The following is a 15,223-nucleotide window of genomic DNA, read 5'->3' as shown; positions in this document are numbered from 1 at the left end:
TAAAAAAAATTATAGTTTTAACAGTAGATTTTAATTTTTTTTTAAAAAATGAGTGCGTAAAATTTGTATATCTTAAAATTATATATAGTATTACTCATTTAAGAATAGTATTACACAAATCCCATTAGTTACAAAGAAATTTCACAAAAGTAAAATCACAAACTGACATAATTTCATATAATACTTTAGATTTACTTTATAATAAAAATAATTTTATACTATAACGTACTAAATCAAGTTACGTCAGTTTATGAATTTACATCAAATCTATTTATAGATAAAGCATTTCTCATTATCTTATGATGTAGAATACTAAACTCTCTTTAAAAATAAGTGAGTCCTAATATAAAAAATGAGTAATACTACATACAGTCGTAGAGTACGTAAGTACCGTGTAGTCATTTTGAAAAATAATAAGATCTACTATTAAAAAATTAATTTATTTTCATATAGGTCCCATATTTTTTTTTTTTTCAAAACGACTGCACGGTACTTACACACTCACGACTGTAAATATCATTTCTCATAATAAAGTAGATTATTTTAACGAGTCTCAAATTTATCTAATCTTTTTAAAGAGTATGTATATATGAAATTTACATACTTTAAAACTGTACATATCATTTCTCGATCACACGTGCTTAATTTATCTAGTAGAAGTGAGCATCTACATGTTATATATTAATCCTCTCCCATCTAACAATAGCTTTATGTGGGTATGATATTAGAGTCCTAAGTCCCAATTTCATGTCCAATAATTTTAGGCTTTATACAGATGAGGTGAAAGTTAAAAATGAAATAAAATATTATTAGAATATAATTTTTTAATATAATTTTTATTTTAAAATTTAAAAAATTTAAATTGTTTATTATATTTTTTATGAGAGTTTAAAAAAATTATAATAATTAGATAAAATGAAATAAAATAATTTGTAAAAACAAAGACCTAAAGAGTCCTCAAATCCCAATTTCCTTATTATAAATTATAGTGAATTAAAGAATAAATTTTGAGTGCTAGTTCTATCTGACGGTTATAGAACATGAGGATCATCAATCTGTTGTATTTCTTCAAACTTTCACGTGATTACAAAATAATAATAATAAACAAAAATTAAGTTGAAGATATTTATTTTGCCTGTGGGTCCTAAGGTGAAGATATTTATTTAGCCTATGGGTCCTCCTGCTAGCGTGCCGCCAGTTTTGACAGCTGGCATGTCGGCTAGTATAAAATTATTATTATTATTTATTTTAATATTTTTAAAAAGTAAAAAAAGGTAGAGAATGAATTGAAAATATCATTCATAATAAATACATAAACAGTAAAAATGATAACCTTAGGAAAATTAGGCGTTTACATGTATGTCTATATCCAGATACTGATGTGGCAATTTTGGCCTATTGCATGGGTGTGACGATTGGTTTAGGAATTTCCAAGTGGCAAATTTAACACCACCACCTCATCCATCGTGTCACTGCCCATAAATATTCGAGCAATATATAACTAATTCAACCAAATAAAATAAAATAAAATGCAGATTTGTTGGTGACACATTAACTTATATATTAAAAATGATAAATTAATTCAAATTTTTTTTTTATATATCTCTTGAACAAATTAAATTAATCTGTCGTTATCATGAATGACCTAACCATGTCGATATTATCCAAATATTTTTTTTTTCAACATTAACATCTCGGACCATATCTTGAAAGAAATGAATAAAATCTTTAGATTCACATTAAAAAATTATAATTTTTTTTTTAAATACAAAACACTTATATATTTTAAAACTGTATTTAACATTAATCATTATTTATTTGCGTTGCTAATCCTTTCAAAGATCATAAAGATAGCACCACTTTGAATATTCAAGTTAAAGGCAGAAATGCAAGCAAAATGATAAACTTCTTCCACTGGCATTATTTTAAAAAATAAAATAAAATAGTAGCTGGTTTACGTCCAACTTGTTATTATGCCCCACCAAAATATAATAACGCTAAAATCCTGATGATTACAATCCATTATTAAGCAAACACTTATATCTCTACATTATTAATAATAATAATAATAATAATAATAATTTTGAGGCGATTGTTAAAAAAGATATACAATTTTCTCATTGTAAAATGGGATTTTTTGACACAACAATTGTTAATTCAGCGCATTACTTTTGAAGAAAAGGGCAAATATAAATCCTACATAAAATAATAAAAAAAAAATTCTATTTATCATTCTTACACCACACACCATATTTATTTATATATTTATTTTACTTTATTCTTGTTAAACTAAATGAATTATTCTACTCATGATCATCCATACAATACATATTTGATAAGAAAAAAAATAAAAAAGTCATGTGTGAAGTGTTGTGTAAAAATGATGAATATAGTTTTTTTTTTAAAAACCTACTTTTTAATAGCGACGTCACTAAAAAAAAAAAATGTAAAACTTATGTATGCTGGACTTGTTTGTATTTACAGCACATTTCAACTCATCTCATTACGATTCACTATTATTCAGTAACTTTAACTCATAAATCTTATTACTATTCATAATTCATCTCACTATTATTCATAATTTATCTCAACTCATCTTCGAATCCAAACGACACCTAAAATTATATCTAATATTACTAAATTTTTTTCCCAAAAGAACTACAGTGTCCAGCAAACATTTTGTTCTTTTACATTATTTTTGTTCCTAATGTAGGACAGAATCACTCAAACAGTGGTTCAACAGTTCAAAATGCAAGTTGGAGAGGTGAATCAGAAAATATTGATTAGTGTAAAGTAAGATCACATTAGCTATAATGGACATCATGAATTACCCACTACCTTGTAGATTTTGGAATTCCAATATGATATAATTCCAAATTTCATATTTCTTTTATAAATTGATGTGTCGTTTTGCTAGATTCGTAAAGCTTGTCAATTAGTAAAATAGTTTAGATTACATTTAGATCATTTATACAGTTACTAGATTGACACGACAGTCCACATGATACTTAAAATTGGTAATATCTCTAAGAACAATTTAAGAACCCAAAGTCAATTTCTTGAAAATGAACTTAAAATTTATTTCTCATACTTTGGGGACGTAGGAAGGAAGGAAGGAGGTCAACATTGGATAGAACCCCTCCCGCCGCTATTTTTATCTGACTCAACCAACTAGAACAAGCTGTCTGTTGGGTTCCATTTTAGGTACGTAAGGCAATGGAACTGGAAGTGGAACCATACCGTCCGATTCGGATTATCTCTCTGTCTCCGACAAACCAAATCCCGGAAATAGAAACTGCGAGTAAAATGTGCGGACCGGAGGAACTGAACTCCTGCGGCTTACCTCCCAAGTCAACGGGACCACAGGTAGTGGAGGAGGAGGAGGAAGAAGAAGAACAAGAGGAGGAGGAGGAGGAGGCGGCGGCGGAAGAAGAGAGAGTGGTGGAGGCGTTGATCATGGACTTCGATGATCTCGATGGTTCCTGGCCGTTGGATCAGGTCTCCTCTGTCTCCGATCACAACGACGATGATAAGAACAATAACCAGTACCCCATGTCACCGCTTTACCTCTCCTGCTCTGACCAGGCCTTCTCTCCTCTATGGGCTTTCCTTGACGGAAACGACGACGCATCGCATGCCACCTCAGCTCCCCCGGTCTGCTCTGCCTTGTTCCCCGGTGAGTTTGGCTTTTTTGTATCTTTATTGGATTGGATTACACTAGTTTTTGCTTTGTTTGGATCGGAAATGTTGCGGTAAAAAGATTACATCTTTCTTTTTGCGGTTTTGGGGGTGTTAATTAGAATCGATTGTGATGCCGATATTGCTTCCTTTCTTCGATTTCGGATTTTCAGCTGAGATTGGAAGTGGAGAAGTTTCGTCATTGGTTGGTGCCTTTTCTTTTCTGGTACTTTAAGCTTCGTTTGGTTGCTGAGAAGGTGGGGGAGAAGGCGAAGAAAATGAAACACGAAAATTCCAAATAAAAAGAAAAACCAAGATCAAACTCAAGGAATTATTTTCTCATTGCCAGATTCATTTATCTAGCTGAGTTGATCATTCTCTTAGGAATTAACACAGAACAATATCTTCTAGGAAAGTACAGTTGGGCTATATCTCGTTCTCGCTAATCGTAAGCTAGAAGATTTAAATCACAAACAAGGACTTTAATTTATTGTAATTGCTAACAAGAAGGAAGACCGGAATAGAAGCCTTAAGGGAACAAAAGCCTAAAAATCCAAAAATCACATAAACGTTTAAAAAATTAGTAAATGATCAAATTTTAAAATTAAATAAAAATGCTTAAAAATAAACTCTACGACATCATACAAAAAATCATGTACTATCATTGAAACCAAGAACATGTTGAGGAACCAAAAAAGAAAAGAAAAGAAAAGGAAATCAAGAACATGTTGCACTAGTACCCTACCTTAATTACAGCTCTTGGCATGCAAACCTAGATCAAGAAGCATGTTGCAAGTCCCATATTCTATAGAGTATCTTTCTAGGACATATGTTTTACCATAAAAAGCCCTTGAAATCATAAGGAAATAAAAACTATAATCTAAAAATCCGATCAATTAGCTAAATACACACACATGTAAAGAAAGCAAATGTAGGAATTGAAGTTTTGTTATTGGTGCCTTTTCATTTGAGACTTTGTCACCATCTGCGATAGTTTGGATTATATCTGACTGAATCGGTCTTTGTCATCCAATAACAAAAAATGATATATTTTGGCTTCACTCAAAGGTTCACTCAGTTGGGTTCCGACCTTGAAGTTTCACTATATGCAGGCACTACCATTCCAGTAGCTGAAAGGCCAGTGGTGAATAATTTCGACGACAGTAGACTCCCATTTCCACTTATGGGACTGACACCCCAAGAAAATCCAGACGGGTGTTTTGTAATCAAGGAGAGAATGACACTAGCACTTCGGTACTTCAAAGATTTGACTGAACAAAATGTTCTAGCGCAGGTTTGGGTACCCGTAAAGAATGGGAGTCGGTATGTGCTCACAACGTCAGGGCAGCCTTTTGTTCTTGATCCACATAGCAATGGACTTAATCAGTATAGGATGGTCTCTCAGACGTATGTTTTTCCTGTGGATGAGGATAACAATGGACTCCTTGGGCTTCCTGGCCGTGTTTTCTGCCAAAGGGTACCAGAATGGACTCCAAATGTGCAGTATTACTCCATGCTGGAATATCCACGTCGTAATCATGCCCAGAATTTTAATGTTCGGGGAAGCTTGGCATTGCCTGTATTTGAGCCTTCTGGCGAGTCCTGCGTTGGTGTACTTGAGCTCATCTTGACTTCAGCAAAGATCAACTATGCACCTGAAGTTGATAAAGTCTGCAAAGCACTCGAGGTTGGTCTCTTTTCCCCTTGCGGTGTATGTCAAATTTTTTGCTGTGATCTTATTAGGCGACTGCCAGATGATGATTCCACACTTCATGTGTCTTTCAAGGAAAAAGGTTGTTGCCTAGAGATTGTTAACCTTGGAAAATATTGCATACTTCAACATTTCAGGGTTTCTCTTTCACATAATTTCAGTTCTTCTGCAGGCAGTAAATCTGAAAAGTTCCCAGATCTTGGATCATCCAAACACACAGGTGAGATGCAACAAACATGCATGTCAAATCTGAAACTTATAGAAATCAGGAAGATAAAACCCGGTTTCTTTCATTGTCTTGTCCTTTTTCTAATGCGGATATACACTCGGCAATGCTTTAAACCAGATCTGCAATGAAGGTCGTCAGAATGCATTGGCTGAAATTTTGGGGATATTGACTGTGGTGTGTGAAACTCATAAATTACCTTTGGCCCAGACTTGGGTTCCATGCATGCATCGTAATATCCTGGCCTATGGTGGTGGTCTGAAGAAGAGCTGTACTAGCTTTGATGGTAGTTGCATGGCACAAATATGCATGTCCACCCCTGATGTGGCACTCTATGTGGTAGATTCTCAAATGTGGCGTTTCCGGGAGGCCTGTGTTCAGCATCACTTGAAAAAGGGTCAGGGAGTTGCGGGGAGAGCATTTTTGTCCCGTAGCTCATGTTTCTGTGGAAACATTACTCTCTTCTGCAAAACTAATTACCCCTTAGTCCACTATGCACGCATGTTTGGGTTGGCCGGCTGTTTTGCAATATGCTTACGTAGCACTCATACTGGAGATGATGATTACATTCTAGAATTTTTTCTGCCCCCTGGCATTACAGACTTCTATGAACAACAGATATTATTGGGCTCCTTGTTGGCAACCATGAAGCAGCATTTCCAGAGTCTTAAGGTTGCTTCAGATATTGAACTTGAAGAGGAAGTATCTGTCGAGATCGTTCAAGTTTCTGAGGATGGAGTTGATTCAAGAATTGAATCAATACGAATCCCGCTATCTACAAAATCAACGCCTAGGCCTGATGGCTTGCTGGATATGGGAGATATGGTGCAGGATTCACCCAAACAGCAATTAATGGTGCACTTGGATGACATAAATGATAAGGGCACTGATGTTAAGAATGGTGGTGGAAGCATCAATAATTTTTCTTCTTTAGATATTAAGGAGATGAAAAATAAATCACAGAGAAAACGTGGCAAAACTGAGAAATCAATTAGCCTTGAAGTTCTCCAACAATATTTTGCTGGCAGTCTTAAGGATGCTGCAAAGAGCCTTGGTGGTATGCTTATGTTCTAGCAAATAGTTACTTGCATTTTATCTTTCTCGATTTGGTGGCGCTGAATTTGTTTTACTTAAAAAAATGGATTGTTTATTTACAAGAGCAACTAAAATGTGTTAATTGTTATGAATACTCTTGCTTTACAGTTTGCCCTACTACAATGAAGCGCATCTGTAGGCAGCATGGAATCTCCCGATGGCCGTCTCGCAAGATCAACAAGGTCAACCGTTCCCTCACTAAGCTAAAGCGTGTAATTGAATCTGTTCAAGGTGCTGAAGGAACATTTAGTTTAAATTCACTCAACCCCAGTCCACTTCCCATCAGATCCAATCAACAAACCTCACCATGCTTTAAGCACTCTGAACCTCACGAAAAGAACGAGTCACCCACCAGAATAACACTCAAAAGCGATGAACAGGATGGCATGGAAGATCTCTTGCAAGGAGGAAGAACCTTTAGTCCGGAGAAACTTGTTCATGATCATAGTAGGTCTCCACCAGAGGTTGGTAAAGGCTCAAACGGGTCCAAAGCAAGGAGTGGCTCATGTGAAGAAAGTGCCGGGACCCCTACTTCACATGGTTCATGCCAAGGTGGCCCCCCAGTTGAAAGCACAGCACTGGCAAAACATCTATATGTTTCTTCCATCAATGATCAATGTGTTAAAGCTGGGGGGGACTCCCCTGAATTGGCATATCCACCCACAGGTCCACCGAATATATCTGCTGCATACTCATTACCCGATGGTATTTTGATGACAGAACCTCAAGAAACATTTGGAGGAATGCTGATTGAGGATGCTGGAAGTTCAAAAGACTTGAGAAATCTGTGTCCTTCAGTAGCAGATGCTGTATTGGATGAGCAGGCCCCAGAATTTTGTTTGCCTAACCCTCCTTGTCCTAACCAATCTATGCCTACTCTTGCTCCTACAACCCCACATGTTACAGCACGGAAAGAGATGAAGAATGTGACAATAAAGGCAACATATAAGGAAGATATTATTAGGTTTAGGATCTCTTTGAGTTCGGGTATTTTGGAGTTGAAAGAAGAAGTGGCAAAGAGGTTGAAACTGGAGGTGGGCACATTTGATATCAAGTATCTGGATGATGATCTCGAGTGGGTATTGATAGCCTGCGATGCAGACCTGCAGGAGTGCATGGATATTCCAAGATCGTCTGGCAGCAATATAATCAGGCTTTTGGTTCAAGATACGATCTCCAATTTGGGGAGCTCCTGTGAGAGCTCTTGGGATTGAGGATTAGACTGTAGATATTATATAGTTTTAGAGTCTCATTCTTGTAGTGTCAGGATGCTGTGTAAGTTGTAGATCTTGTTTTCAAGTCTCTGTCAATTAAAGAATTTTGCTTCTGACTGAGATTCTTTTATTTTATGATGCTCATCTACTGACATAAACCCTATGCCACTCAGGAACTCTCCCTCAAAGTATGTAAAAGTTCTTCCAAGCAGACTACACACTGCCATGAAACTCTTCAGTATATATAAGCATGCTTCTGCAGAAGAAGTAGAATTTATTATGCAAGTCGAAGCATCTAAAATTGGGGTCAAGAAATTATTATTTTTTTGGTTATTTTGCCACCAAACATTTTTTTTTTTTTAAAGAAAAAAACGAAGACAGGAAAACCATAGAGGAACTTGCAAAACAGATTTAACTGACTGGGCAATGTCATAAGTTGGCTGACATGCCTCTATATTGTAACATGTGGAGGTACAGGTGTCAAGCTGTTGTGAACACAGGTAAAAAGAAACGGACATAATTTGACATGTCATCGGACTAGGCTAACATCTTGGAATTGGGGTCGAGTCATCCGATGATGGTACTGGTGATAGGACAATCTCTCATGTACCATTGGTTTCAGAAGCACCACCGTCCTGAGGTGCACTGCCTACCTTCCTGGAGTCTTCTGCAGCAATCACCACCACCACCTCTGACAAATCCACCTCGCTTTTGTGTTTTCTTTCTCCGATCACTAGCTTTGTGGATCTGTAGAACGTGGCATAGAGAATCAACTGTGCCAGCCCAAACATTGATCCCACAGCATTTGGTACCTGAGACCAAACCCACAACCAAAATTTTAAGATAAACCAAATTGTTTGTACTGCACCATTTGCACAGCCATGAGAGAGAGAGAGAGAGAGAGAAATGTGAATTACAGCGATGAAAGGGTCGAAAGGGATAAAAGCATAAGCAGTCCAGGCAAGACCATTGGCAAAGGAAGTGAAGGAGAGGAAAAATGGCATAAACTCCACACTTCTGGTGGTAATCACCAATTTCTGTTCCACAATGATCAATTCATTATAAAAAAAAAAAACTCCAGTTCTGATTGGAGGAAAAAAAAAAATTAAACGACAGGAAGAGTAATACCAAAATTAGTACCATATTTGCATGGTAATATAGAGTAGACTAACCATGACAACCAATGGAGAAGCATACATCATGACGCTGAAGAAAATGCTTATGATACCGACAATCATAGATCGGTCTTTGTGCGTATGGACACGAGTTAGAACTAAAACCGTGAGAAGGCTGATAAAGAACAGTTCAAGTAGCAACACCAGAAAAACTCTCAGCCTCTTTTGCCTGTCCGAGTAAATCAAGAAGAGGATTACGTATGCGAGCTGAATGGCAGAACCCGACCCGTTAATGGTCACCAATAGTGTGCTATGGCTGTGCACCATGGGAAGGCCGTACAAGGTCCAGACCATGCAGTTCATCAGGGTTGCAAGGTATGGTGCTGGTGAGTAGTTCTGCACTGAACCTTCCTTCCATATTTGAATAAATGTTTTCCTGAAAATTTGAAGTCATAATTGATACTGGTACTGATAGTAATAATAATAACTGACGTAAAAGAATTGTATATCCCTATTACATAAAGGGAAAAATACTGGGAAATTGGGAATGCCAAAACCATTGCCATTTGTAGACATGGAAAGCAAGCTTACACTGGGGATAAGAACAAGAAGAGTGAGATAATGTTTCCTGAAAAAAAAAAAGAAAACTCACATCATCAGTTTTGAATCAATGGAGCTGAACAACATGAACTCATGAAGTATAAATTCATTTCAGCAGATAGAACTAACCCACCTAGGATACCAACTACAGTTCGAGCAGCATCTGCAGAAACCATTACTGGAGCTGAAGAAGAAGAAGAACAATGAGAAAGCTAAAAGAAAAGTGGATTTCCAAGTTAAAAGTTACAAGCTGTATGTATCTATGTATAATTCAAATAGGAATTAATATAGATGGTTGTTCGGTGAGGGTCTGTCTCATATTAAGCATATGTTTTGGATGGTACCCAAAACTGATAGGTCACTTGCATGACATGTATTGGGTCCTGCAACATGAAGCAACACATGGAAGGGAGTCCCTTTAAATGAAAGGCGGGTGTTGAGAAAAAATGGCATCCCAAATCTGAGGGTGAGAGAAACTAGATGTACACTGCCTTCGAGATTCGCATGACCACCCGAGCCTTGCAGATATCAGAGTGAATTATTGATGTCCTCGGGTGGTTGTTAGATAAAATTTAAACAAAAAGAAACGGCCATTTGGCATTCCTGCTAATGCCACTTACCCTGAATTCAAGTCTAACTTATCCAAATCATTTAAGTTGAGTTTTTTGGAGGGATCAGACCTCATACTTAGTGCACCATGAATTATCTGGCTCCCCTTTTGGACAAGTTGTTCTGCCCTTCTAGATTTATGAACATATGTCATCAAAATTCCCCTCTATTGCATTGAGAATAAGTCATGGAATGGAACTCTCATATGTCATCAGGTATTCACAAGTCAAAGAAGATTTAATGCAAATATAGATATGTTTGTAGCAACACAGAACACCACAAGGCATTTGCTGATATCTCTAATGGGTTTTCCTGCCCAGCATTCTAGTACAGAGAGAACTGGTGGTATCAGCTGTTGGATTCAATTATTGATTGAGGTCATCGTGATTGTGGACAGGTGAATCGTCATGGTTAGAATTTGAATAGTGTGTGTGTTCAATGATGTTTAATTAAAGGATGAGACATAAATGATGAGGAGCAAACATTGTTATCAAATTTATTCACTCAAATGGGCAAATTTCCTTACGGTAGACAAAAGGCTCAAAGAACAAAACAATTAACATATCAAAACAAGTGGGGATTTCAAAGATCAATAAACAGAAAACCTCACCAAATTACAACTTCAACCCCTTTACATGATCCTCTATGCTACAGAATGTGCATGTGTAAGAGAGCAATAAGACATGGGAATCGGGAAGAAAGATCGGTTTTTTTCTCAAATTCGAAAACCCAAGCTAGGCCACTTCTTCATCACTTCTTTCTTCGTCTTCTTGGAGTTGGGATCGATGAGATTTTCCAGAGATTTCGCTTTTCTGTCTCGCGTCCTGCCTGCTTCTTTCAGGAGCTCGGCTAGCCTTCTCTTCTCTTCTTCAAAGTCGGGATTTGCAATTCCAAGCTTTTCTTCTCTTAGCTTAAGGACATACTCCAGAATTTCAATTGCATCATTTACCCTGCAATATTTTGCTAGAAGATGTTAAAAATATTCACGTTCTTGCTTTAAACATTACTAGATTACTATCACGATAATACATTCAAACTGTTAATTATGATAGTCTTCAGTTATGAGCCATGGGCATAACTGTCAGTTTACAATTGGAAAACTTTTTTTTTTCACAAAAAAGAGGAGCAATCAAGAAAATCCGATTCATCATAAAGTTACAGTCCCAAGTTATAAGCATGTAGTGCATAGGTGGAATTGAGAAATATGGAAAAGAAAAAATTATATGCTGGGTTCAACTACTCTAAAATGATAAGAAGAAAGTGTGGAATTTCTACAATCCACATGAAAATAAATTAACTTCAAAGTACTAACTGTGTTTCTTTTTCTGGATATATGTTGCACCCAGCTATGTAGGACTGCCACTTTTGGTGAAATGACAGGTGGCATGACACAATTCTTACCATGATGATGTTATTAACATTAATTACGGCTAGCAATTCACAAGGGTTGCAGATTTCTAAGTTGCAGTGAGATGACCCCTAAAAGGCAGGGTCAACTGAATTTTTGGCTCAGAGAATCAGGCTTATCAGCCAAAGCAAGAAGCTTACACCAAAATACAGGAAGAATAAATTAAAATGATCTGTTACCTCCCCATGGCATCATAAGTTGCCGCAAGATTGCCATATACTCCAATGGTATCTTGATGGAATGGGCCACACTCCTGTTCCAGAATCCCCCTTGCTTCTTCGAACAACTCAGCCGCCTCGTCTATCTTGAACAACTGTACAGAAGCCAATCCCATTTGGTTCAAGACAACCCCAAAGAAGGCTGACTTCCTCTCCCCACAGGCTCTAAGTTTTGCTATAGCACTCTCAAAAGAGTTCCTTGCTTCTTCATACCTCCCAACCATGTAAAACATCACTCCCATTCGTGCTTCTATTCCCACAATTGTGCTTTGCTGTCCTGGTTTATCCTCCAACATTTTCATTGCCTTCTGCAGAAGCTTCAGAGCCTCCTCAGGCTCATCCACAGACTCATAAATGGCAGATATCTCAGTCAACCCGCCAGCAATGTCTTCTGCTGTAGCTCCAGGCACAGGCTTTGCATATATCTTCAGGGCATTTTCACAGTAGGATTTGGAGTCTCGGAGCTTTCCGGTTCTGTGATATAGGTCAGCAAGATGTACAAAAACAGAGGCAACAGAAGGGTGGTTGTCACCCTTTGATGATTTGAAAACGGTAAGGGCCTTCTGGTAGGAAAATAGAGCCTCATCATAGCGACAGAGAGACATGTAAATGCTGCCAATGCTGACATCAATAGCAGCAACCTCACTGTCTTGTCCGTTTGCAATCATTGCCATGCTGGCAAGGACAAGGTGCTCAAGGGCTGTTTCATAGTCTCCTTTTGCCTCAACTATGAGAGCCATCAGCCGACGATCAGTTGCTTCTTCAAGAGATGCTGGTTCACTGTGCACGCGATGAATTTCAAGAGTTTTCTTGCACAACTCTTCTGCTCTATCAAACTCCATTGCTTGAACGTGGGCCTCTGATAAGTACCTGCATTTTCAATATCAACTTATAACTTTTTTTAAGTAAATATCAACTAATAACTTATAATGAGTCCATCCACCAATCTAAGACTATTGGGGACAGCAATATTCTTACGGAAAGCCAAAATTTAAGAAAGCAATCTACCATTCAGAATCTCTGAAGGGATAACATAATGCGTTTCACAATGCATAAGACTTCACTACATCCCTCAAGAACCTCCCAATCAAAGAAAAGAGTCCCATCTATATTACACCCATCTCTAAACACTTGAGAAAATTCATTTTGAATGAACTTCCAGCAGTTATATTTCATGAACAGCAGGCGGGAAGGCCAGATTCTCTAAAGGAAACCTTCTTTAGGTCGTCCCCCTAGTTATCTTAAAGACTATTGAAGTCCTCGTTCTCGTTTATTGTTCCATCATTGACTAAAAGCTTCATACACATGGGAGAGTTGGTTAATTGTTAGTTAGAAATCAGATATAACACAATCTGAAAAGGCCTAATGGCCAAACTATTCATCTTCGGCAACCTGCAACGATCCCTGAATACGGCCGCTGGAGAAGATTGAAGTTTCTTTCGCAATGACACAAAAAAAAATATATATATATATATATATTTAAATGACTCCTGCTTCCTTAATTTCACAGCTATTTTCTTCACTTAGCAAATATCTACTACAGTAAAATCCCAGACCTAAATCTAGGGAAGCTGACGTTCCGTCCTGTAGCAATTAGCGAAACAAAATTCATAGCTCCCCAAAGTTTTTTTCCCTAGAGAATTAAGATTTATCAGAAATTTAAAATTCGCAGAAATTAGCCTACAAAATTAGAAAACGACAAGAAGCCAGTTTTCACTATTTCTCTAGAAAATTTTCCGCTAAATTCCACTGAAGATTAGCTTAAATGGAAATTTCTATCTAATATTGGATGCATTTACGATCAGAAAGATCTTAAATTTCGGTTATTGTAGCACCTAATTAGCAAGTTGGCTTGAAAAGAGTTTAACCGAAAATATAATAGTAATAATATCAGTCATCTGGTTTCTAACATGATAACACGAATATTACGCACCTGCAAGTCTCTCCGACTCTCGGATCCGACTCCCCCAGGGCCTCGATCTGGATCTTAAGCCCTTCTTCGTAGGAGACGATGGATTTATCGACCTGTCCGAGCATCGAGTACGTGTCCCCGAGCTGCATGTAACCCGAGAACGCGGCAAGCGCGTGATCCGCACCTCTCGGAGGGTCGGGGACCCGAATCGCCCTCTCCAGGACGGGGACCGCCTCCTCGAAGCGGCCAAGGCTGCAGTATATCGCTGCCAAAACGTGAAGGCTCATCGCAAGGTCCAGGCTAGGCTCGCCGTCGGCCGTAGCGCACCGCTCGAACGACTGGGAAGCACGGAGCGCGTAGTCCAAAGCCCTGGTGGGGCCCTCGCCGGAAGCGATAGTGTCACGGGCAAGTTTGAGGAGGAAAGGGCCGAGATCCGGGTTGTCAAGTGCAGAGTCGGAGTTGGGGTTGAGATCCAGGGTGGGGGTCTCTGGCGGGGGCTTCCTGGGAGAGAATTTGGATCGGGAAGAAGAAGGAGAAGGAAGTCTCTTAGGGAGCGGGGAGGGAGGTTTAGAGTTGACGGGCTCGGATCTTTGGGCATCGGGGACTGAAACACGGAGCGGCGTAGAGTCCGGCGGGGACTTAACGGAGACTAGGCCCGGCATCGTGAATGAGAGGAGGTTGGATGGGGCGTGGTAACTAGTAATAAAGAATGGAAAAGGAAGGATTAGAACATATTACCTTGAGCAGTGATGAGAATATATTTTGGAAGGGAAGAAGATCAGATGTCTCTCTCTGCTCGCAACGCAAAGCGAGAGAGAGGTTTCGATCAAAGTCAAAAGGTACATTCGACTTGAAGATGAAGACGAAGATGGAGATGGAGGAGCAGGAGTTGGGTTTGGGGTGGCGTGACTGTTACTGTGCACTCTCAAGCTCTGTCCGTCTCTACGTTGTTATTTTGGGATTCGATCTGTACTTTTTTACGGGACGAATCATTAAAAACTACAAAGATGACGAACAAATTATACTTTTGGTGCTAACTGGGAGTCTGGGAATAGTTTTTTTGCAAAGGGTCATTGTCAGTCATAACTTAAAAGAAAATATTAAACATATTTAAGAAAATATTATAAAAAAATTTACTATTTTACATGTTAGTTATTTAATTTTTTTAAAAAAATTAATAAAATAAATTTTATAAGTAAAATTATAAATACATATAATTTTCCTCTATAACTTATGCCTATGGACGGACAAAAGCAATTTAAGATTAAGATATATGGTATTGTTTTAATATTGAATTTTCAAAATTATTATCATTGAACATTAATAAATTAATAAATTTATGTTAAAAAGAAATAATTTTATATATAATTATAGAGTATATAAATCTCATACCAATAAAAAAATTTTATATATAATTTATGTTAAATTTTTATTTTT

At 37.6% G+C, this 15,223-nt stretch overlaps 3 protein-coding genes across 3 annotated transcripts; 1 reads left to right on the top strand and 2 right to left on the bottom strand.

The window, feature by feature from the left end:
- The first annotated feature begins 3,091 nt into the window (after window positions 1-3,091).
- LOC108993757 (protein NLP6-like) lies at window positions 3,092-8,044 on the top strand. Its single transcript, XM_018968770.2, has 5 exons — window positions 3,092-3,676; window positions 4,791-5,365; window positions 5,562-5,609; window positions 5,736-6,672; window positions 6,819-8,044. The coding sequence occupies exons 1-5, from the start codon at window positions 3,217-3,219 to the stop codon at window positions 7,922-7,924; spliced, it is 3,126 nt and encodes a 1,041-aa protein (XP_018824315.1). The 5' UTR covers window positions 3,092-3,216; the 3' UTR covers window positions 7,925-8,044.
- Window positions 8,045-8,322: 278 nt separating this feature from the next.
- On the bottom strand, window positions 8,323-10,026 carry LOC108993759 (bidirectional sugar transporter SWEET4-like). Its single transcript, XM_035693929.1, has 5 exons — window positions 9,773-10,026; window positions 9,631-9,667; window positions 9,097-9,475; window positions 8,842-8,961; window positions 8,323-8,736 (listed from the first exon to the last, which is right to left on the bottom strand). Exons 1-5 carry the CDS (start codon window positions 9,813-9,815, stop codon window positions 8,527-8,529), a joined length of 789 nt encoding a protein of 262 aa, XP_035549822.1. The 5' UTR covers window positions 9,816-10,026; the 3' UTR covers window positions 8,323-8,526.
- Window positions 10,027-10,716: 690 nt separating this feature from the next.
- On the bottom strand, window positions 10,717-14,786 carry LOC108993758 (protein KINESIN LIGHT CHAIN-RELATED 1-like). The gene is made up of 3 exons (XM_018968771.2): window positions 13,808-14,786; window positions 11,836-12,744; window positions 10,717-11,198 (listed from the first exon to the last, which is right to left on the bottom strand). The coding sequence occupies exons 1-3, from the start codon at window positions 14,446-14,448 to the stop codon at window positions 10,964-10,966; spliced, it is 1,785 nt and encodes a 594-aa protein (XP_018824316.1). The 5' UTR covers window positions 14,449-14,786; the 3' UTR covers window positions 10,717-10,963.
- Between the last annotated feature and the right edge of the window lie 437 nt (window positions 14,787-15,223).

The sequence above is a fragment of the Juglans regia genome, chromosome 9 (genome assembly GCF_001411555.2).
Source record: "Juglans regia cultivar Chandler chromosome 9, Walnut 2.0, whole genome shotgun sequence".
Taxonomy (NCBI): Eukaryota; Viridiplantae; Streptophyta; class Magnoliopsida; order Fagales; family Juglandaceae; genus Juglans; species Juglans regia.
This window is presented reverse-complemented; position numbering and strand designations above follow the sequence as displayed.

What these genes read in the sequence shown, in the direction of transcription:
- LOC108993757 (XM_018968770.2), top strand. Translation starts at nt 3,217, where the DNA reads ATGGAACTGGAAGTGGAACCATACCGTCCGATTCGGATTATCTCTCTG. An exon ending in AAGTCTGCAAAGCACTCGAG is followed by an intron (nt 5,366 to 5,561) that starts GTTGGTCTCTTT and finishes GTTCTTCTGCAG; the next exon opens with GCAGTAAATCTGAAAAGTTC. An exon ending in TGGATCATCCAAACACACAG is followed by an intron (nt 5,610 to 5,735) that starts GTGAGATGCAAC and finishes GCTTTAAACCAG; the next exon opens with ATCTGCAATGAAGGTCGTCA.
- LOC108993758 (XM_018968771.2), bottom strand. Translation starts at nt 14,448, where the DNA reads ATGCCGGGCCTAGTCTCCGTTAAGTCCCCGCCGGACTCTACGCCGCTC. An exon ending in AGAGTCGGAGAGACTTGCAG is followed by an intron (nt 12,745 to 13,807) that starts GTGCGTAATATT and finishes TTGAAAATGCAG; the next exon opens with GTACTTATCAGAGGCCCACG. An exon ending in ACTTATGATGCCATGGGGAG is followed by an intron (nt 11,199 to 11,835) that starts GTAACAGATCAT and finishes AAAATATTGCAG; the next exon opens with GGTAAATGATGCAATTGAAA.
- LOC108993759 (XM_035693929.1), bottom strand. Translation starts at nt 9,815, where the DNA reads ATGGTTTCTGCAGATGCTGCTCGAACTGTAGTTGGTATCCTAG. An exon ending in TTCTTGTTCTTATCCCCAGT is followed by an intron (nt 9,476 to 9,630) that starts GTAAGCTTGCTT and finishes TCAAATTTTCAG; the next exon opens with GAAAACATTTATTCAAATAT. An exon ending in CTTCTCCATTGGTTGTCATG is followed by an intron (nt 8,962 to 9,096) that starts GTTAGTCTACTC and finishes ATTGTGGAACAG; the next exon opens with AAATTGGTGATTACCACCAG.